The 25,080-nt window shown below is 35.4% G+C and overlaps 1 protein-coding gene, 2 long non-coding RNA genes and 1 pseudogene across 3 annotated transcripts in view; all 4 read right to left on the bottom strand.

Moving 5' to 3' along the window:
- The window catches only part of LOC127871963 (uncharacterized), an 84,453-nt gene extending 65,243 nt beyond the window's left edge, over positions 1–19,210 (bottom strand). Inside the window, exon 1 of the long non-coding RNA XR_008045654.1 lies at positions 18,435–19,210. This is a non-coding gene — a long non-coding RNA (uncharacterized LOC127871963). The remainder of the gene's footprint in view (positions 1–18,434) is intronic.
- Positions 2,045–5,523, bottom strand: LOC127871964 (uncharacterized). Its single transcript, XR_008045655.1, has 3 exons — positions 5,242–5,523; positions 4,723–4,805; positions 2,045–3,721 (listed from the first exon to the last, which is right to left on the bottom strand). It is a non-coding gene; the product is annotated as an uncharacterized LOC127871964 (long non-coding RNA).
- On the bottom strand, positions 11,739–11,909 carry LOC127875507 (U2 spliceosomal RNA; annotated as a pseudogene).
- Positions 19,211–22,631: 3,421 nt separating the features above from the next.
- LOC127871961 (dyslexia-associated protein KIAA0319-like protein) overlaps positions 22,632–25,080 on the bottom strand; it is a 53,339-nt gene continuing 50,890 nt past the window's right edge. Inside the window, exons 20-23 of the mRNA XM_052415261.1 lie at positions 24,693–24,789; positions 24,400–24,506; positions 23,877–23,903; positions 22,632–22,762 (exon numbers count right to left, since the gene is read on the bottom strand). Coding sequence (XP_052271221.1) covers positions 23,896–23,903; positions 24,400–24,506; positions 24,693–24,789 — 212 coding nt within the window. The 3' untranslated portion in view covers positions 22,632–22,762; positions 23,877–23,895. The remainder of the gene's footprint in view (positions 22,763–23,876; positions 23,904–24,399; positions 24,507–24,692; positions 24,790–25,080) is intronic.

Below are 25,080 nucleotides of genomic sequence, written 5' to 3'. Positions count from 1 at the left end.
TTCGTACTTTTTAGAACTCAAAAACAATATGTTCTGGTGTAAACACTCAATGGGAAACGTAGAAAATTCATCGATATCATTATCCAGCGAAACACATAAGAAGGCAGCAGATGAACTTCATTTCGTGTTTTGTAGAATCACACATTTATGTTAAATTGACAACAATTAATATTTGATTTCTGTAGTCATCTAAATAGCGCAAATGCTTATTTTACGACACTTCAATGTAAGATAAAAAAACACACACTTTATTTTGACTTTCATCCGAGCCTTGAATACATGCGATAGTTAAATTGTCAATTACAGTAAAAAACGTTTATTGAAAAGTATAAATTCAACACACACGCGCGCACGCACACACAAACCCGCGCACGCACACACACACGCGCGCGCGCGCACACACACACACACACACACACACACACACACACACACACACACACACACACACACACACACACACACACACACACACACACACACACACACACACACACACACACACACACACACACACACACACACACACACACACACACACACACACACACACACACACACACATATAAACACACACACGCACGCACCCGCGCACTAACACACACGCACCCGCGCACTAACACACACACACACACACACACACACACACACACACACACACACACACACACACACACACACACACACACACACACACACACACACACACACACACACACACACACACACACACACACACACACATACTTGTAAAACCTTCCAACCGGGGAAATGTGTTCTAAACCTACCAACCGGGGACCACCATTTCCACATGTTCTAGAAAGCTGAAAGTGATAAAGAACAGACAAGTTTCGAACCTAAAATACGATTTTGACATAAAAATTATGATAAATAGGGTAATAAATCAAAGAAAATTTTACATGCACACCGGGGAATTATGTGCGTACCAAATGAGGAACTGCGATGTGTGCCAACTGGGGAACGGTGTATACCAACAGGGGTACTAAGTGCGTACCAACTGTGGAACTTCAATGTGTACCAACTGGGGAATGGTGTATACCAACAGGGGAACTTAGTGCGTTCCAACTGTGGCACTTCAATGTGTTCTAACTGGGGAACGGTGTATACCAACAGGGGTACTATGTGCGTACCAACCGTGGAACTTTAATGTGTGCCAACAGGGGAATTGTGTTAACCAAGAGAGGAACTTACGCGCGCTATTACCGTGGAACTTCAATAATGTCTAACGGGAAATTTGCGTTTACCAACAGGGGTAATTGTGTGTAATCATGGTACCGTTGTTAATAGGACAATGGCGTGCACGTTCATGGATAATATTTAAGTTAGTACAAAAATTGAAAAGAATATGTATGAAACAATATTTAAATTAAATATGTTTATCATATGACCTTATATGAGTTATACAAAAATGCCTTATTTGATTGACTCAAATATTATTCACATCAAAATAAGCATAAGAGACAAAACGCAAATCAAACAATACATTTATGACTTCATTAGCTATAAGCCGACTACAAGAATGCAAGTGCTGCATTATACTATAACAATCATGGTGCAATTAATCAACAAATGAATACAATTCGTTCTTAAAACTAAAAAATAATGTTATTTTTTTCAGGCCACGCTATTTGTCAAACCGAATGAAGGAGAGGGGAAGCCGGCTTAATTGTTTAATTCCTTTTTTCCATCAGAAAAAAGCATTCACGATTGTCACGTACTATGAAGTTTTTTATCCTAAAAGTAGAACTGTCCATATGCATGTAGATTGAGTAGGGTAAATTTACTTTTTCCTTACTCTGACATTATAAAATAACTCATGCATTTAATCCCCTGAAACAGGTAAACATCAGAAAATTCATTCACACGCATGGCAACTTCCGCTTCACTTAAATTGTCTTAAATACATTTATTGCATTTTCAAAAATAATAAAATCTATAACTTTAAACAACCATGAACGTTTTACAACGAATGTGGCGAGGCACTACAAAACACTAATAATTAAATATGAACCAAAGCAAACACTTATCAAACACGTAGTTTAATATTATTTTAAATCACTTACATTATAGTATATAAACTTACTGGGAGTGCACATGTGGATCAATTGTTAGACCCTTGTTGGTGCCAACTTAAAAATAATATGTACCAACAGGAAAATTATAACAGTGTGACTCAATTCTGAATATACAGCACCAAATCGAACAAGATCAATTTCGCATACATGTCAAAACACTTAATTACATTCCAGATGGCAGATAACATGGTTAACATAATGATTAATCACTTAAAACAACCGACATTATAGCATCATATCGCAAAGTGTATAAACATGATTAGTTATTAGCTTTGTGCATGAATTTACATATCACATATAAATATATGTTTCAAATATGTTTTGTTCTAGGTAATCTACAGCTTGTTCAAGTGTGTGTATATGAAGAGTTTTCGAAAACAACAAGTAAATAGCTTGTGTTAGAATGCATAAAAGAGGTCAGTCGCAAACGCGATAAATTGTTTTAACAATATCTTAGTCTGGGAAATGGGTATGTTAATTGATCTTTAACCATAAATGAGACAAAAACATAACTAAATCTGGCATCTTAGTAATTTTCATCGTCGTTGAATTATAAACTTCAATTAAAAACATGGGAAAAAATGCATAACTCCTCGTGAATTTTTGTAGATCAAGCAATTTTGATATGAAAAACATATAAACATACCAATTATATACACAAAGCAAATATGTGAATTGATAGCTAATGTGAATATCAACACGCAAAACAAATGTGTAGGAAATTATTGTAATATTTTACAACTATTTAATCAATTCTAGTGCGATATTTACGCAATAATTTACATTTTGGTAAATTTTTACTTTAAAATAACTATTAAGTACTCAACTGCAAGTCAGACACCTGTCATTCAAAACAAATTTTGTAAAATTGAAAAAATATTCATTTGTATTCTTCATATTGTAGCAGTAGTTTAGCAGTAGTTTTTTATGTTATTTACATTTATCTTATTACATCTAAAAGTGTTTGTTTGTTATGCATGAACAAAATGTTTGTTTCCATTTATCCGACTGAATTTTTTTGTGCCTTCTCTGAACGTTTAGCCTTCTAGATTGATTTGTTATCATGTTTGCTATATTCATTCATATTCACCAAGTTTAGGGTAAAAAATAACTTGTATAGTGAGTAACTCGTAGAAACTCGTAATAGAAAGTACAAAGAAACACTCTTTGGCCGAACTATATACCAATCCTAATTTGTTCGGCGATATGATTATTAACAAATATCGTTTTTGACTGAACCGTATTAATAAAACATTCAAATACAATAAGCACACATATATCTTTTTCGAAAAGAGTATATAGAACAAGAAAACACAAAAAAGTGGCAACTTCATCCTTTAACGTATTCTCCTAAACGTGCATTATATGTGTAATATTTTTGTAAGTTAAAAGTCCCCGTCGCTTTTTTGTTTCAATTAAATTTCTGCAAAAGTCTTTGACAATTTTCCAACTTCTGTTGTGAAGGTCATTCTCACTTTCAATACATGCAAGTATTTCTTTTTTCCCTGGTAATTTACCCATTATCAAAAAACGATCAAAGTGTCTGTGAACAGCTCCTTTTTCGTTTTCACTCCATTGCTTTTTGGCTGCTTGTTTTGTTCTCCTGGTATTGGAAGTACCCTTTTCTGTACATGGATAATCAAACACCATATGACGTCGCTAACTGCCATGTGTAAGATATTCATATTAAATATATATACTTCAGTACAATTTTTCATAGCAAATTTCGACAAAAGCGTCCAGGTACTTACGGCACCTGATAATGACATCGATGTCACACGACAAATTTGGAAACATTATTTTGCCTTATGAATCAAACAATTACTTTTTTAAAGATTGGCTGAATACACCGACGTAGCATGTCATAACATATACCAGGTTGTTCCAAACATGTTATCAAAGTTCGAAAAAGTATACAATGAATATTTTTACAGATACTAATAAGACAAAACGTATGCACGGTTAAATGAAAGGTATTGTACTTCTCTGGACAAATGTGTTGGAAGGAAAAAGAACTGGTGAACGGACTGTGGTTCACGGTAAATCCTGTATGTATTGTGCGGTGGTGGGTATAAAATGAACTATCTTTTCTTACCCATGTCAGAATGTATCGTATAGTAAACTATCGAGTAGACGCTATTGTTTTTTTTGTCGTTAAGATAAAATATCAACCAATGTCCATATGTAACACGCAAGTTAAATTTCCTAATGTCTCAGAGTTTCATACACAGTAATTGGCAGCGTATAAGTCTAATACTGAAAATTAAAATTAATGACATTACACTTCTTGGATAAGCGATAATTAACGTTTTTTGTGATTATGATGAAGTCGATGTTTATAGACTACAGTGGTTAATACACATGCTCATCAGTTTCATTGACAGGTGTAAGTTCTAAATTCTTTGTGTATATGAAGATTTTGAAAGACAAGTAGTTCATAGTCACTACAACTGGTAAACAATATTTTATTCTTTTAAAATTCGCGTAACCCAGTTACCAATTAGCATCACCCGGAATAAATATTGGCACAATATAATTTAAGGCAAAATTACGCCCATTTCACTGAAGAATAAACCAAACCAGAAAATACCCCTTAGTAGCTTCGACATAGTGAAATATTACAAACCGTCTCATCGCTTTCTTCCGTGTGTACGGATGTTGTTTGTCCTGGTTCCTGGCTGTCAATAGATCTAGTAGTCAGTGTGTTGCCTATTCAAAAACAACAACAAAAAATGGTATAACACATAATTTAGTCAGAGTTAAAAAGTTTGTTATTCATGAAACCATTTAGTTCAACGCATTTGTATTAATGCATGTGTAGTAATAACAAATCACTGTGAAACATACCCATTTTTTGTTCCGTGCATTTCTGACAATTCAAATAACAAATACACATTATCAGACAGACCGCATTAAAGTAGAGCTTGACGACGTTCAATGATTAAACATTTTAATTTACGGCAAAAAGATATTTGAATATCTGTATTTAAAATGAATAACTCATGAATGAACATGAATGTAATCATAAAACTGATTGGCTATATTTATAAGAATAATAATTCAAAAGACATTTAAAGCTAATTTAAAATGGGATAAATATCAGTGATAAATCCATCACAGATGACATCTTTACAATAGAATGTACCTTTCTCCATGGAAGTGTTGGTACTCCATAATCATATCGGAGTTCCTCGCCAATTGCAATGTCTCTGTCGGCGAAAGTGCATAGATGGGGAGTTTGGTTGACTTCAACTATTTTCATTACACATTTTTGTTTTGCGTCTCCATTTTCGGCATCATTTATCATTCGACTCTCATGAAATATATCGTTGGTAGCGTCAATGCTGAATAAGACATTTAAATAAACACTTCTGGTGCTTTAAACTAAAATAACTCGCATGCCATTTTTAATTATTATGGTGAAAAAACTAAAGATAATTCTTCTTCTAATGGCGTGATTTAAACGTTTGATGTGCAAAGTAAAGATAATTTGTAGTTACCAGCAAGATTTGTCTCTGTATTTAAAAAAGTAAATGAAGCTGCCTTAACCCCCCCTTTTCATACTCCTTTTCTAATTGCCGTGCATGTTTTACTCGTGTTATCAGAGCCCCTTTGTATTCGAGAAGAAAGTCTCCTTTTTTTAAAGGCTCAGTGGCCAAGACTCCTTCGTCTGAAATATTTATATTTTTAGACAATTTATATTAATAATCATTTTGGTCATATAATTGAAGGCTAGATATAGGCGCCAATAGTGTTTTATTCATAAATAATCAATAAATCTTTATGCTACTTCCATACTTCTTCCCAGTATTAAGTAACCCAATAGTCCATGTTTGTTTTCTTCTTTTTAATGGAAAGGGGCTACGATGTTCTTTTATAATTTCTAAACGACTTTAAACATAACCATATACAAAAATATTTGTACCTATGACATCATTGACGGTTTTTACTTCAAAACCTGGTGGATCAACGTAATTCTAACAGTACGTTCTTGCGAGATCAAGGGTACTTGGACCCTTTTGGCTACTAAATGTAAAAATGGAAATGTCGATGAGAAAAACAACAAGAGCAGTCAGAAGACAGCGCGCTCGACTATTCAAGTGCTTGACAGTATAAAGTAAGCCACCATGGGGAAATTGTTCATATTCAATAAGGTCAAGGTACTATAGTCATATTCTAACTGGAAGAGGACCATAATTGAAACATATTGATCCAATGTCAATGTCATGTAACTTGTGAATATGTTACTATGTCGTAATAAATAAGCTTAAACCAAACATATTGATCGCTTATGTTTTAAAGAAGTGGTACATTATAGACGATTTTGAGTTCAGGTTTCCAAAAAACATATGTATTGAACATTTGTAAAGACATAAAACAAACTAATAAGATTGTATTTCAAGTTTGATAGCAATAGCTTGGGTCGGTAGGTTAGACGGTCTTAAGAAAAAAAATGCTTTTTTTAACATGTTAAAAAAATAAGGACAACAAAAACATTTTTTTTTGGGGGGGGGGGGTAAGTGTTGTTTTGTCAAAGTATGAATCAAATCTGATCCTAAATAAAGAAGTTATGGCAATTTAATCAAAATTTATTAATTTGACCTTCAGATTCAAGGTCCAAAGGTCAAGGTAAAATTCAACTTGCCAGGTGCAGTACCCTCATGATAGTAAGAAAGTATTTGAAGTTTGAAAGCAATAGCCTTGATACTTTAGAAGTAAAGTCGATGTAAACACAAAATTTAACAAAATAGTCAAAGTTTCTAAGTGGAAAAAGGGCCATAATTTTTACAAAATGCTTGTTACAGTTGTCTGCTCTTGTTTATAGATTGGGGTCATGTTGGTCAAGAAGTATGCAAAATATGAAAGCAGCATGTCAAGGAACAATTAAAATATTTGAGGTGGTACGCAAACTTTAACAAAGAATTATTAATAATATGCATATTCTAAGTGGAAAAGGGGGCCATAATTCTTACAAAATGTTGTTTACAGTAGTCTGCTCTTGTTTATAGATTGGGGTCATGTTGGTAAAGAAGTATGCAAAATATGAAAGCAATATGTCAAGGGACAAAGAAAATATTAAGGTAGTACGCAAACTTTAACATAGAATAACCAATAATATGCATATTCTAAGTGAAAAAAGGGGCCATACTTCTTACAAAATGCTTTTTACAGTTGTCTGCTCTTGTTTATAGATTGGGGTCATGTTGGTTAAGAAGTATGCAAAATATGAAACCTTATGTCAAGGGGCAAAGAAAATATTTTAGGTGGTACGCAAACTTTAATAAAGATTTATCAATAATATGCATTATCTAAGTGGAAAAGGGGCCATAATTCTTACAAAATGCTTGTTACAGTTGTCTGCTCTTGTTTATCGATTGGGGTTATGTTGGTAAAGAAGTATGCAAAATATAAAAGCAATATGTCAAGGGACATAGAAAGTATTTGCGGTGGTACGTAAACTTTAACAAAAATTTATCAATAATATGCATACTTTAAGTGGAAAAAGGGGCATAATTCTTACAAAATGCTTGTTACAGTTGTCTGCTCTTGTTTATAGATTGGGGTCATGTTGGTAAAGAAGTATGCTAAATATAAAAGCAATATGTCAAGGGACATAGACAATATTTGAGGTGGTACGCAAACTTTAACATTCCAACGCTCACGCTAACGCCGACGCCGGGGTGAGTAGGATAGCTCCAATATATATATATATATATATATATATATATATATATATATATATATATATATATATATATATATATATATATAACTAACGAAAAACTGCCTAGAGCTCTACTTTGTTTAACGTTTATTTATAAAATATATTCGTGAAATATGTACCGTAAAACAAGCTTTGTAATCAAATGATATTTATATAAATCGATCTTTAGAATTCGTCTTCCGGTATTACTTTAACGTTTACATAAAAACGCTTTTTAATAGTAATTGTAAGTTGAAAACATAATTAAAAAACTTACCTTAGTTTAATGCGTTTGTTCGCTCGAAACTCCATTTTTCCAACTTACTTTCACTAAATGATATAAATACCGAGTGTATGATTTTTAAACAGCGCAACCGGGGAACTGTTATATGCCTGGATACACACTCGATTGTAATTTGGTCAAGATTTGTGTATATTTTGTGCATGCCACAAACCCGCTAATCGGGGAAGGCGTTGGATTTCTAATTTAAATTGACAGTTTGGTATTTTATACACGTAGATTAGAGATTTGCGCCTAAAACCAACCGGGGAATTCCCCGGTTGGTAGGTGTTCCCCGGTTTGTTGGTGTGTATTCATACGATTTTCCCCGGTTGGTAGGTTTTACAAACTCACACACACACACACACACACACACACACACACACACACACACACACACACACACACACACACACACACACACACACACACACACACACACACACACACACACACACACACACACACACACACACACACACACACACACACACACACACACACACACACACACACGTGCAAAAGGTGCCAAGTCACTACACTACATTTTCTCCCGGTGATTGTGAAAAGTAGTGCCTATTTATTAAGAGGTCTCTTTCTCTTGTACGAAAAGCCATTTCGCGATCGCCACGTTCCTTTGAGTTACTGTATGCTTGTTCTGCAACATTTGTGCTGTCATTGGGGGCTTCGTTGAAAGATAACGTTTGGGCGCGTTTATTGAAGTATTGTGTTTTTGTCGAAATGTCACTGCCGAAACCACGAGGGCTCTAGCATTATGGCAATTTTTTTCAAAGTTGCACGACACATATTTGTTATAACAATGTTCGGAATAAGACATTCATCTTTTACCTGATACTAGTACTAGCCTTGCACACTCTGATGTAAAGACATGACAGGAAAAATGCCTTTCACGTTGGCCGTTCCATTATGAGAGCCCTGTAGGAAATCGGGAACTAAGCGATTACTGCGTAAGAATGACATCCGATATAATCTTGACCAGCCAAGCAGCCCCAAATTGTATATTGACCGAAGCCGAAGGCTGAGCTCCGCATACAGATTGAAGCTGCCTGTCTGGTCACTATTAAGGCTGAGCTCCGCATACAGTTTGAGGCTGCCTGGCCGGTCAATTATTTTGCAGTTGGACCCAAAGTAGGTTTTCTGTTTTCCCAGAGTGTACCGAAAATGTTCGTCCAGTGTATCGATCAGTGTATTATCAACGATTTTAACATCAAACAATGTCGGTTGCCGTTTCAAAGTTCACACTGATAACTTCGTCCATAACTAACGGCCGCACTGTAGAAAATTAGGCCAAGATTCACACATGGAAACCGTTCGTCGAACCTATTTCGCTTTTCGAGAATCACCTGCACAATATATGAATCGCGTTATGGGAAAACCGGTCTAAATGCATGTGCGCTAAGTGTCGTCCAAGATTTGCATGTGCATTAAAACTGTGCATATGCATTAAGCACGTTTTTCCATAACACGACCCTGATATAGGTATATCTTACCTGTCACGAAATGCCAATCATAAATTAAGTTCTGCATCAGCACAATGCATTTGAAAGAGAAAAAAAACGAGCTTCGCTCTGTGAAAACAAGGCTAAGCATATGCATGTCCTTTAAGCGCAGTTATTGGTACACGCGCTTCTCACCAAGGCGATCAGGGTTCAATCACAGACGCATTTTTGCATGACGCGGGTCTTTATGTTTCTTAACTATATTTTATACGTGTCTTGATAATGCAGAACTGTTTGATAGCATTCATTACAGGATCGAACAGCGATAGTCTGTACCATAAAAAACATAACCTTGTTTGTAAATAAATCAACAACTATTACCAATTACTAATTGAAGTGTGGTAAGTCATAATAAAGCGGTTTTCAGTCATTATAAGGCGTGATCAGTCGCTATCAGACGTGGTCAGTTATTATCAGGCGTTGTCAGTAATTATGAAGCGTCGACAGTCGTTATGACGCTATAACACGCTGTCAGCCTTTATTAGTTAGCTCAGTGGTTACTATACGCGCTCACCACCAAGGCGGGTCCAATCCCAGCTTCCGGCGTACGTACGTATGTTAGCTTTGTAGGTGGTCGCCATAGCGGACAAGTGAGGTTTCCCACGGGTTTTGCCCACACCGCACAAGACCGCGCAAAAATTGACCATCTTTCAGTAATAACTTTCAGACACAACTTCAAAATTCTTTCCAACTTTCGTCACTCTAAACAGTGAATTACGAATGAATGCTGGGACACGCTCCGGGGCCTTACATAACGCAGCCTCGGGCACGGAAGGACCTCATAAATTTTAAAATGCAATTATTAGCGTTGACAGTCGTTATGAAGCGTTGCCATTCATCGTGAGACGTTGTCAGCCATTATAAGGCGTTTTCAGTCGCTCTTACACGTTGTCAATCGTTATGAGGCGTTGTCAGCCATTATGAGGCGTCGTCAGTCGCTTTGACACGTTGTCAGCCAATTTTAGGCGTTGTCAATCGCTATATACGTGGTCAGCCATTATTAGGCGTTGTCAGTCGCTTTAATACGTGTTCAGCCATTATTAAGCGTTGTCAGTTGCTATGACACGATGTCAGCCATTATTATGCGTTGCCAGTCGCTATAAAACGTGGTCAGTCATTATAAGGCATTGTCAGTCGTTATAATACCTGGTCAGCCATTATTAGACATTGTCAGTCGCTATTAAATGTTGTCAGTCATTATTCGGCGCTGTCAGTCTTTATAACACGTTGTCAACCAGTAGTAGGCGTTGTCAGTCGCTATAACACATTGTCAGTCATTATTATGCGCTGTCAGTCGCTATAGTACGTGGTCAGTCGTTATGAGGCGTTGTCATTTATTATGAGGCATGATCAGTCATTATGCGGCGTTTTCAGTCATAATAAGGCGTGATCAGTTGCTATGAGAGATTATCAGTCGTTTTGAGCCGTTGTCATCAATTATGAGGCGTGGTCAGTCATTATATCCATTTATATTCGTGTAGTGCACCGATTGTAAAAATGCATGCATATAGGGTCAGTGTACTCATTTACCTTACTTTACAGTGACTGTCTGGTTAGCGCAGTGGTTAGAATACGCGCTCATCACCAAGGCGGATTCAATCCGAGCTTCCGGCGTACGTACGTATGTGAGCTCGGTTATTGGCGCTATAACGGACAAGTGCGGTTCGCCCCGTTTTTTTTTCCCACTGCACAAGACCGCGCTGAAATTGACTATCTTCCAGTTTTAACCAACCAGCAAATTTGCGATAATACTTGGTTCCAACTTTCGTCAGCCTAAAACAGTGTATTACACAAGAATGCCGGAACACACTCCGGATTCTTACCTAACGCAGCCTCGGGCGCGGAAGAACGTATTTCTCTTTTGCTTTGGTCACATTGTACTGCCAAACATTTTCTGCAGAAAACGTTCACACAATACTCGACATTTCGTTACGTGATTTTCTTATGAACGAACGTGATACGCGATAGGAGTGCCTACCTGCTACAACGGTCGGTCACACGAGCGAATCAACGGTGCGTGTTTGTCTCATCGGCTGCCCGCAAGCGGATTACCACGTGTCCGGAGATAACCGCTGTTCCTGCCTGACTCAACGCTCGGCGCGCTGCCTGTAACGTTCAGTGGTTTATTATTTGTTTTGGCTAAGTGGGCCGATCCCTGAGGTACTGCAATACCGGGCCAACCCGTGACGAGAGCGGAGCAAGCTTCTGACATCTCATCTGTGTCCAAAAATCAGTTTAATATCGAGGTCCCCCAATGGGGAACGTATGATAAGAACAGATACTTTTTGTTTCTTTTTCATAATCGCTGTCAAGCAGGTCACGCGAGTTGTGTATCGTGTTTTTTCTTAAATTGTGACCCAGCATTTGTAGAAATATTACAAGATATGTACATTTCCAGAAAGGACATTCATTTCTGCGTTGAACAAGACTGGGTTCATGAAAATCGCTGCACAATTGATGAAGAAATGGCTGTTCAAAGCAATGCATCCTGTTTTCGGGTGATTTTAGAGTTGGATACCTTGTTATACATGTATAATATATTTGATAGCGAAAAAAATATTTTTCAGGAAAGTTAATTTTTTGTTATAATTTGATTATTTATCATTAAAACAAGAGGGCCTGAAAGGCCCAAAGTCGCTCACCTGAGTTTCAAAGGAACTGACCTCAGCTGTTCTGTGCAGCCCAAGATGTCACTATAACAAAATGTTCTTACCAACTTTCATGACTAGTGAACACCCTGGCAGCCACGTTTTTCAACAGACCAGAACCATTTTCATACACATCCAAGATATCATTTAAACAAATATATTGACAAAGTTTCATGAAGATTCATAAGTCCATATAAGGAAAAATGCCCCGCCCACTGGTGGCCATGTTTTTCAAGCAACTGGAACCATTTTCAAACTTGTCAAAAATATCAATCGGAAAAATCTTCTGAAAAAATTTCACGATGATCGTACTATAAATATGGCTTCTAGAGTGTTAACAAGGTTTAACTATAGCTATATACGGAAAAATGCCACGCCCCCTTGGCGGCCATGTTTTTCAACCTACCGGAACTATTTTCGAACTCATCCAAGATATCATTGGGACAAATTATCTGACCAAGTTTCATGAAGATCAGACAATACATGTGGCCTCTAGAGTGTAAACAAGGTTTTAGTAAAGCAAATTATATAGCCATATTAGGAAAAATGCCCCGCCCCCTGGTGGCCATGTTTTATAAGAAACCAAAACCATTTCCGAACTCATCCAAGATATCATTAGGACAAATCTTCTGACAGTTTCATAAAGATCGGTAAATAAATGTGGCCTCTAGAGTGTTAACAAGGTTTTACTATAGCCATATAAGGAAAAATGCCCCGCCCCCTGGCAGCCATGTTGTTCAACCAACCAGCATGATTTTTGAAATTGTCCACGATATTATTGGGATGAATCTAAATCTGACCAAGTTTCATGAAGATCGGACAATAAATGGAAAAATGCCCCGCCCCTTAGCAGCTATGTTTTTAAAGCAAACATAACCATTTTCGAACTTATCCAAGATATCATTGAGAACAATCTTCTGACCAAAGTTCATGAAGATTGGACAATAAATGTGGCCTCTAGAGTGTTCACAAGATTGTACTATAGCCATATTAGGAAAAATGCCCTGCCCCTTGGCAGCCATGTTTTTCAAGAAAACGTCACCATTTTCGAACTAATCCAAGATATCATTGAGACCAATCTTCATACCAAATTTCATTAAGATTGGAAAATAAATGCCTCTAGTGATAACAAGGTTTAACTATAGCCATATAAGAAAAACTGCCCCGCCCTCTGGGGGCCATGTTTTTTCACTGATCTGGACCATTTTCTAACTCGTCCGAGATATCAATGAATCCAATGTTTTGACCAAGTTTCATGATGATTGGGCAAAAATTGTGACTTCTAGAGTGTTCACAAGGTTTCTCTATAGCCATATAAGGAATACTGCCCCGCCCCCTGGCGGCCATGTTTTTCAACGGACCGGAACCATTTTTGAACTCAACCAACATATCATTGAGACAAACGTTTTGACAAAGTTACATGAAGATTGGGCATCACATGTGATTTCTACAGTATTCACAAGGTTTTTCCTTTTTTTACCTAGTGACCTAGATTTTGACCCAGCATGACCCAGTTTCGAACTCAGTTGAGGTATCAATGGGACAAATGTTCTGACCAAATTTCATGTATATCAGACAATAAATGTGGCCTCTAGAGTGTTCACAAGGCCAAATGTTGACTACGCACCACGGACGACGGACAAAAGGCGATCACAAAAGCTCACCATGAGCACGTTGTTCTCAGAAGAGCTAAAAAGACAAGACAAACAGTTTATTCATTTTTTTTATTGATTTGTATAGTCAATATGTATAACAATGTCAAAACGACAAATGAAATGTATATCCCTTTTCCTCTTGACAGTAATGTACATATTTAATGTAATAAAGATGTACCTTCCATATATAGGCAATACAAAACCCCCACAAGAGATCCATATTTACACTATGTTTTTTTAATTGTATGTTACACAACAATGAATAATGAGATTTCAAAAAGTGCAATAATGCTATTAGCCTGAAACAATAATGCATACATTTCTAAATCTGTCAACTTTGTTAGACTTTGTAAACAAAACAATTTACCAAATTAGGTTCTTTATAAGTAATATTAAATTAATAAATATCACATACAACAATTTATTAAAAAATATAAATAGATTGTGCATTTGTATAAAAATGGATTTCATAAATTCTTTCAACTAAATCAAAATTTTAAATATATTGGCTTGTCTTCTTAATTATTGATCAACGGGGACAAAAATTGTTAATCCTCATGTTAATGCTATATGGTACGAGTTGATTGGATAATCCAAAACAAACATTTTTTGTTTAAGTTCGAGGTTTACTTTCCTATGCTTATTCTTGATATCTTGGTACACCACACGTTCCAACATTTTTCTGCACTTTCAAGAAACTTGTTCACAGTTTTGCAACATTTTCACAACAAGCTGTTGGAGGACAACACACTAAACTTTTTCTTGTTAATATTGAGACCATTTTAGTATGGGTCATTCTTGTTGAAAATTTGAATGAAACCCCTCAAGACATGCCCGAGAAACTAGCTAATCAAAAAATTTAATACCAAGCTCAGATGTTGACATCAGGGCAAGTAGAGTAACTTGCCCTTTCTTCTAAAAGTTTAGCAAAAAAATGTCATAGATTATACTAGAGAGTTAACAAGGTTTTACTAAAGCCATATCATAACAAAACAGAACAGTTTATTGAGTAAATCAAGGCCTCCGGCCCATAATACATAGCATAATGACATTATGCAATACAATTTAAGAGTTGTGCCCATGATATATAACACAATAACATCAAAATTAATTATACAGTTTCAAAAGTTGTGTAATTTTAAATTTCAAAAGGCGAATGGCAGGCTTGTCGGAACTCCTAAGACATAAGACCCGTTTTCGCAATACGTGGCTCAGTTTTAAAAGCACGTCCAATAACATGACGAAAGTATTCGCATAAATGAAAAAAAAAGTCTTGATAACAATTACAAAGATTATGAAAAATAAGAGAACAAGTTGGAACTCGGAACTCCTAAGACATAAGACCCATTTTCGCAATATGTGGCTCAGTTTTAAAAGCACGTCCAATAACATGACAACAGTATTGGTATAAATGAAAAAGAAATGTCTTGATAACAATTACAACGATTATGAAATAAAAGAAAACAAGTTGGAACTCGGCACTCCTAAGACATAAGACCCGTTTTCGCAAAACACGGCACAGTTTTAAAAGCACGTCTAATAACATAACAACAGTATTGGTATAAATGAAAAAGAAAAGTATTGATAACAATAACAATGATTAACAAAAGCCAATACCTCTGGCGGCCATGTTTTTCAATGGACGCGAAACATTTTCAACCAAGTTTCATGAAGATTGGACCATAAATGTCACAAGGTTTTACTAAAGCCATATAAGAACTAATCCCTCTCCCCCTGGCAGTCATGTTTTTCATCAGACCGGAACCATTTTCAAACTCATCCAAGATATCATAAGTACAATAATTTTAATGTTCTGACCAAGTTTCATTATGATTCTACTTTAAATGTGACTTTTAGAGTGTTAACAAGGTTTTAATATAGTGATATAAGGAAATATGCCCTGCCCCTTGGCAGCCATGTTTATCAACCAACCAGAACCATTTTTAAAGATATAATTGGGACATATCATTTGACCAAGTTTCATGAAGGTCTGACAAATAAATGTGGCTTTAGTGTTTTAACACTTGGCAAATATTGACGACGCCTTCTTAGAATGTTAACAAGGTTGAAATATAGCCATATAAGGAAAAATGCCCCGCCCCTTGGCAGCCATGTTTTTCAACCAATCAGAACCGTTTTCAAAGATATCATTGGGACAAATCATTTGACCAAGTTTCATGAAGATCGCTTTGGTGTGTTAACAAGGCAAATGTTGAAGACGCACAACAAGCAACAGACGACGGACAAAAGGCAATCACAAAAAGCTCACCATGAACACCTTGTGCTCATGTGAGCTAATAAGAATGAATGCATTCAACCTGCAACTCCTGTCTCAGAGAAATGGAAAGTATATATATATGTATATTGTTGATAATCATCAACTGAAATCAGACAAGAGGGCCTGAAAGGCTCAAAGTCGCTACCTGAGATAACAAGATATTATTGGGACAAATCTTCTGACCAAGTTTCATGAAGATTGGAAAATAAATGTGGCCTCTAAAGTGTTAACAAGGTTTTACTATAGCCATATAAGTAAAAAATGCCCCGCCCCCTGGCAGCCATGTTTTTCAACAAACCGGCATCATTTTTCAACTCGTCCAAGATATTATCGGGATGAATCTTCTGACAAAGTTTCATGAAGATCGGACAGTAAATGTGGCCTCTAGAGTGTTACATGTAACAAGCTTTCACTATAGCCATATAAGGAAAAATGCTCCAACCCTTGGCGGCCATGTTTTTCAAGCAAACATAACCAAATTCGAACTCATCCAAGATATCATTAAGAAAAATCTTCTGACCATATTTCATCAAGATTGGACAATAAATGTGGCCTCTAGAGTGTTAACAAGGTTTTACTATAGCCATATAAGGATAAATGCCCCGCCCCCTGGCGGCCATGTTTTTCAACCAACCGGCATCATTTTCGAACTCGTCCAAGATATTATTGGGGTATATCTTCTGACAAAGTTTCATAAAGATTGTACAATAAATGTGGCCTCTAGAGTGTTAACAAGATTTTACTATAGCCATATAAGGAAAAATGCCCCGACCCTTGGCAGCCATGTTTTTCAAGCAAAGGTTACCGTTTTTGAACTCATCTAAGATATCATTGGGACAAATCTTCTCAGCAAGTTTCATGAAGATCGGAAAATAAATGTGGCCACAAGAGTGTTAACAAGGTTTTACTATAGCCATATTAGGAAAAATTCCCCGCCCCCTTGGGGGCCATGTTGTTGCAACCAACAGGCATCATTTTCGAACTCGTCCAAGATATTATTGGGATAAATCTTCTGACCAAGTTTCATGAATATCAGACAATAAATGTGGCCTCTACAGTGTTAACAAGATTTTACTATAGCCATATAAGGAAAAATGCCCCGTCCCTTGGCAGCCATGTTTTTCAAGCAAACGTAACCATTTTTAAACTCATCCAAGATATTATTGAGACCAATCTTCTGGCCAAATTTCATGAAGATTGGACAATAAATGTGGGCTCTAGAGTGTAAACAAGGCAAATGTTGACGCAGCACGACGGACGCCGCACGACGGACAAAAGGCGATCACAAAAGCTCACCATGAGCATGTGTGCTCAGGTGAGCTAAAAAATAATAAAGTATGTGTAATACTTTTCATTAAAAAAAAAATGAAGAAGTTAGGAAAGAGATGAACAATAAAATGCTGACTTAGAAAATAATGTCTACAGTCTCTCTAACCACTCTTTGCAATATATCAGACTGAATTAAAATTTGAAATCAAAGATTTATATGGAATGTGTTTTCATACCAACGACTGACAACTAAAAACGAGATACCCTTTATCGCTGCCACATGTTACAAAAGAACACTAATCGGGCATGGAGACTTTTTATTTGGTGCCTAGTCAATGGTAGAGTAAAGCTTTAACATGTAGCAGAAAAAAATCATTTGTCAAAAGGAATGTTGCTATCAAAGTTTTGCTATACCTACAACAAACAAATAATATGATGTTTAAATAAAAAAGATTTCATCGTCTACTATTAAGTGGTTGATGAGTGACAATACAATCACGAAAAGGTTATTGCTTTAGTCAACATTACCCCCCCCCCCGCATTAAATTGCACACTTGCAAATAACTTACTATTATTTTCAGAGTTACAGAGCATCTCAGCCAAGTTACAAAGCAACTCAACCAAGTTACAGATGAAACTCAACCAAGAGCGAATCCGATTTGCATACGCACCTAAACCGATTTACAGTGGCAGTTAATTTTGTGAGATGAAAATGAATGAGAAACAAAGACTGAGCAAAGAGCAAAACTGAACAAAACATGCCAAAAAGAACATACACTGAAAAACATAACATACAAAATGAATAAATAATAAAGCGACTTCTAATCTCAGAAGATCAGCCATCAAACATTCCAAGGAATGCAAATCCGTACCCAGCAAAGACATTAAAAAATCATGATAGATTTACAGTTATGACCTGTAATACGCTTGTTTTTGCAGTAAAATAGTTAAATGGTACATGCAAATTATTGTTGAAAATACAACCTCTATAGAGACACACTAACCTAAAAATTAATGTCACGGAAAGAATGGGGAGATATACTTATCTTTTATCAATGCATAAACATGGTTGAAATAGGTTTTAAATTTTTGTTGACATTTATAAGACAAAACAATGATTTAAAATATTAGCAAATCCTTGGAAGGCTATAACAACTGTATTGCAAGTAAAAAACAATAAAAACATGAATACATGGCAAATAAAACATTGATGAGCAGCTACGATGCTCTAACACAGAAAATCATGAGAAAAAAACAACATAAGAACATGATAGTAAGCATTCAGCAAATATTTAACAACAATTTTATAAATACAACTTTATTATTTTTGATGCCAACTTTATACATAAACTGATGCATATCAAGAGGACTTTATTTTGCAATTTAAATGCCATTTAAACACTAAATTGAGACTACAATATTAAATGTGGACATTTCAAATTTTTTGTTGAAATGGCAGAAAATAGCCATGTAAAATTAAAGCTGATTGGGCTAGATTTATTGCAGAGAAAAATTATTTTATACAATAGTGACATTGTCACAAAGATACACCCCTTTGCACTTTTTTTGGGGGGTAAAGATTGGACAAATTCTCTATTGATTTCTCAGATTTTACCCTTCACTGTATATTCTTGACCAACAACGTAGGGACTTATTGGTTATAAAGTCAGCACTGAGTATTCTTGTAACTACCGCAAAGTTATTTCAAAATAATCTATTTGCTCAAAACTCTGTTTTGACCTTTGACCTAAATTTGTGACCTTGACATTAGACTTAAATTTGTGACCTTGACATTAGACTAAGTGACCTTGACCTTGCACATGACACTTTGTCTCATAATGCTGATCACTTTTGCCATGTTTATTGAAAATCCATCCATGCCTGACAAATGTCTGCACCAGACTATGTGTTCTGTACAAATTTCCTGAAATTGACCTTTGACCTTGAGATGTGAGCTTGACCTTGCACCAGTTTTTACTTTGAGACATTGCATCTAACCTTGCAAATAATTTCTTTTTTTATCAATTAATATACATAATTTGACCTTTGAATTATGACCCTGACCTTGTACACATAGGGACCTGGTTCTTGTGCACACACTCAGGCTTATCATGCTGATCACTTCCATAAAGGTTATTTGAAAATCCAGCTATGCTGGACAAAGTTTAGCTGCTGACAAATATTTACCACTGACTGCCTGCTTGATGGCCCCCATCCTGCCCGCAAAGGTGTTCCCATAAATTAAATTAATACAGCCTTTTTTCACAAACAAATATAGATAGAAAAATAAACAAAATAATAATGACTTTAAAATATAATAACAACAAAAAGATTTAGAACCAAATTAATCTCACACCTAATGCAATATGAATGTGTGCATAAACGTTGCATAATAATACACCATAAAAGAAAACTGAATCTCTGAATAAATAATTGTGCAATATCAATGAACAACATAATGTCAACACTGAAATGTTCAAATAAACATGTATGTGTCTGCTTAAACAAATAACTGAATGACACTTTAGTTGAATTTCAAACTGAATTTCAAACCGCAGGATTTGAGGACATGAAACTAACATCTAACAAAGACTGTTTTCTGACAGCTAACCATATCATTGGTCCCTTTTATAGTGATAATATAAAAAATGCAGTTACTTCAATCCACCAATGCATATGCATCTAATGTAGGCATCAATAAAATTGCATCAAATAAACCGTCAATTTAATCTTACAGGGAAATCTATTTGACATCACGAACTCGCTTGTTAACATCACAGACTCACTTGTCAGATGCTTTGTTTGTGGATTATATGTGTCTTGTTCTGAGAAAACTGGGCATAATGCATGTGCGTAAAGTGTCGTCCCAGATTAACCTGTGTAGTCCGCACAGGCTGATCAGGGACGACACTTTCCACGTAAACTAGATTTTCTGTAAAAAGGGACTTCATGTAAACAAAAAGTACCATTAAAGCGGAAAGTGTCGTCCCTGATTAGTCTGTGTGGACTGCACAAGCTAAATTGGGATGACACTTTACCCACATGCATTTTGCCCAATTTTCACAGAACAAGACACATATTACAATGAGTCAACATATATAACCCTTCAATAATCTAGTAAAGACTTTTGGCAAAAGCTTTTTAGCCTGTTCATGTATATTACTTATAAATGTAAACAATAAATAGACAAACAATGCTTTCTTCAAATATCCTGTTAGACATTTGTCTTTTTTAAAGACAAAACAGACACATTTTAAATAAAACATACTTAATGAATCCATAATTTCAATTTAATAAATAACATAAAAGCAGACAAAGTTGTGTAAGTTATGGAATGAGTAAACATAAAGCATGTAATAATAAACAACAAAAAAATATATAAACAAATGGTTTAGTGAACCTATTTATAATGGATTTCAATGTTGCCCCACATATGGCAAAAGGTTGAATATGCATGAAATGACAAAAGTAACATAATAAGAGTGATGCTTCATAACATGTTCAGACATGGTTGTGTTTGCATTTGTAAATTGTAAGATTTTGTTAAGCCTCTCAGAATAACAAATCATCACATATATATTTACCTTGAAATACCTTTTGTAATTGATGATTAAAATAAATTGGGATTGTCTCCCATTCATGAATAGAAGGCAACTAAAACAACTAAGTAAAAACATTGAAAACATCTTTGCACAAAACATCTCAGCCTCAATATGAAAAAATGAGGTTTAATCCATGTGCTTAAATTACCGTCCCAGTTTAGCCTGTGCAGTCAGCACATGCTAACCAGCGACGACACTTTTTGTCTAAACTGGATTTTCACACAGAAGTGACTTCCTTTAACCCCTTCAGTGCGGGAACCGAATTTTGAAGGCCTTTGCAAACAGTTTGGATCCAGATGAGACGCCACAGAACGTGGCGTCTCATGAGGATCCAAACTGTTTGCTATTCTGATAATATTCTTTGAAAAAAATCGAAGAAAATGCTAATTTTAGAAATTCAGCAGACAACATTTTAGCAGACGACAAATTTCCCAGCATGCAAAGGGTTAATATAAAAATAACAACAATTTAAGCTGAAAGTGTCATCACTGATTAGACTGTACGGACTGCACAGGCTCATCTGGGAAAACACTTTACAAATATGCATTAAGCACCATTTTCCCAAAGCAGAAGGCTCATATCATCAGTGAAAACAACATTTGTACAAAACTGCATGGAAACACCACAATTGTTCACAAATAACCAGTTCAGGGGTAGCTAGAATTGCTGAAATTTTGGCACATTTATATAATATGTTAAGATACTTATGAACAGGGGTGGCAAATTTAAGTTAAATTATCACGCAGGTTGCTGCAAATTGCCTCTGTTTGCCTCACCAATCTGAAATATATACCAGCACTGGCACGAGTTCTAAAATTGGACTGTTGGCAACTGGATTTGCCTCATTCATGCTTCTTAAAACAGAGGAATAACTTATGTCAATATAACAAATGATAACTGCGTGGAACCTAATGTTTGAGTTTATGATAAAGGCATAGTCCTTGTTTAGGGTGAATATCTATTTATGTTCAAATCTTAATTTATCATAATTAAAATCGAGCACACATCTTATCAAAATACTCAACAAGGAGTATTGCATCATTCGCTAAAATGATACCATAGGCAAAGTCGAAATGAATAATATAGTTACAAAGTTATTACAACTGTTAAATTAAAAGTTAAAAGTTTTAACACTGAAAGAGCCTTTGCATATCTGTCTGACCATAGAGCTAAATATGAACAAATAATCTTACATATAAATTTGCCACCCCTGATTTGAGGCACTTTGTTTACATAAATTATATTTACAATCATATCTACCATACAATCTTCAAAATACCTTACTGTTTAGCAATAAATATAATTTTGATTTAACAAATAACTCTTTGTTTCTTATTCTTCTTACAAAATGCTTTTTATTTAGCCTTATACACCAACACTCCATGCATCAACCACACAACATTATTGTGTTTTTTTAACAAAATTGTGTGCGTATTAAATGACCAACGAAACAACAAAAACATGGATTGTTCCAGGATATTCACATTTTACATCAGTTATTTGTAAAAACAAGTCAGAAATCAAACATCACCACAACCTTTATACAACAGCAGTTAAGATTTCACGTCTTCAGCGAGTTCTTCAAATGTTTATTCACTCCGTTCAATTTTCCAATATGTCCATTAGTCTTTTTATTGTTCAAGAATATAGTTTCTTCTTCACTTGAGAACTCCGAGTCCGACAGCATCAAACTGCTGTTCTGCATTTTACCTGAAATTATAAATACTCCTTTGTTGACCCTTTCCCACTCAGAAACAAAGTGAAAATGGCTATATGCAAACAGCATAAAACCAGAACAGCCTGCGAGTAACTCGCAGTCTGTTCATGTTTTATGCTGTTTGTTGCTCACCAGTATCTAAGGGTGGGATATGAAGCCTTTAAAACTTGAATTTAGTATAAAAGGTCTTTATTTAAACATAACTTTGTAAGGCACTACAAATGTGTCAAAATAGATACCTAAGTGGAAAGGGTTAATACAGACACACTGATAAATAAAAAGTTAAGTAAAGGCTTGATTTCCAGTTGTTCGCCCAAACATAAACCATTGTGAAGGTTTGTTTTTCTAAGCTTAGAAATTGTGACCTAGTTTTGACACTTGTGACCCAGATTTAAAATTGACCTGTCTAATGTTCAAGATTGACTCATAATGTGTCTTCTAGAGTAGTAACAAGATCTCTAAGATTTTACCTGATCATTAGGTTTTAGAACATGCATGACCCATATTTGAACTGGGCCTAGATATTTCCAAGACCGATTTCATCAAGATTGGATAAATAATGGGGCTTCAAGAGTGGCAAAGAGCTAAAAGTTGACACTGCACTACTGGACTCTGGTTAAAGACTGACCACAATAGCTCACCATGATCACTTTATGCTCAGGTGAGCTAAAAAAAGTAAAGATTTTAAACTTTTCTTACAAAAACCCATATTGTCAATTTAAACATGGCCAAAGTTGTAAATCACAGGACGAACATATCAATTACAAATAAGAGCAGGTCTTAACTTAGTATAATTTATGTAACTTAAAGTAGACTTTCATTTTCTGAACAAGTTAGCCTCAAAAGATTCATATTTGTAATGCAAAAATATGGTGTAGAAAAGGCTAGATATTGTAAATTTAAGGTCAGTAATAGAGAAATTTTTAGAAAGATTTTATTTTTAATGTAAAACACAGGCTAAAAACATTCTTTATTGTAAAGAAAATGCTAAAATAAAACAGTTTCTTTAAATAATAACTTGAAAATCAGTAATCAAAAAGAACAGACAAAACAAAGCGATTAATAGCAAAAAAAAACAAGAATGACCAAATCAACTTTTTAACCTACATTGCATAGCTTTGACAAATCACTCATCTAAAATAGAAACACATATAAAATATCTGAATGTCAGAGTTTTTAACTGGCCAATAAGATGCAGATCATTTTTACCCGACATCTCATTTAGAGACAGTTTACTTGCATGTTGTTCACTATTTCAGTCAGTTTAAGGCTTTCAGTCAACCTATTCTCACATTTACTGGGCCTGTCCCACTGCCCACTACTACATGCACATGCTTATTCTAGTATTTGACAACTGGCTTACATGAGAAAGTTATCTTTTTTTTTTTTAGCAAATATTTATATATATTTAGCAAGCGTAACACTGACCTTGTGTGGCCTTGTTGACATATATTTATTAAGTTCAACACAACATCAAACTGTAAATATTTATCTGAACAATTCATAACATATATGAATTCCAGCATTTCCTCATTTCTATACATTTTTAGCAAATGCTGCCCTTGACCTAGTTCCACCAATCAACAATAATCTATTTTTAGCAACAGTAAAAACTCCTGAAAACCCCAACCTGATTTGAGTTCCAGCGTCTCTTCATCTTTGTCTGCGTCTTGCAGCAGAGAGTAGCGATGTCTCTTCTTTGTAGTTCGACGACAGCCACTGCACCGGCACCTGCACCTATGGAGAGAAATAGTAAATCAACCTCAATCTGGGACTGCAGAGAACATTTGTCGTTTATTTTATTAGGAGCAATCAAATTGGCATGTTTTCAAGCAGTATATGACAACTCAGGAAGAACAGTATAAAACAAACTTACATAAAAACACACAAATTACACTGTTAATGTTTTTCTCTCTAAGTTACCTTTTTCTTTGCCAGCAGAAAATGCAGCCCCATATTGCACCAGTACAGAATATCACAATGAAAAAGCACACTATCACAACGTACAAAATACTCCAATCTGAAACATAGAAAATACAGTAATAATAACTGCACAATAACAAAAGTATGTATTACTTTCAGAATACTCAATGCAATATATGTTTATGGATTAAACTATTATAATATAGTACACAATTTAACATTACAGAAACTATATGCATGAAAAACCGAACATTGGAAAATTCTATTATTTTCTCTATTATCTCTTCAAGTTTCTTGTACTTACTGTTCTTTCTTTTAGAAGAGTATTGGTTAGGTAAAATATGTATATAAAAATAAGAGTGTTGAGCAATGTATTGCCGTTTGAAAT

This window comes from Dreissena polymorpha, chromosome 3 (assembly GCF_020536995.1).
Source record: "Dreissena polymorpha isolate Duluth1 chromosome 3, UMN_Dpol_1.0, whole genome shotgun sequence".
Taxonomy (NCBI): domain Eukaryota; kingdom Metazoa; phylum Mollusca; class Bivalvia; order Myida; family Dreissenidae; genus Dreissena; species Dreissena polymorpha.
Note: the sequence above shows the minus strand (reverse complement) of the source record. Positions and strands in the feature narration are given on the sequence as shown.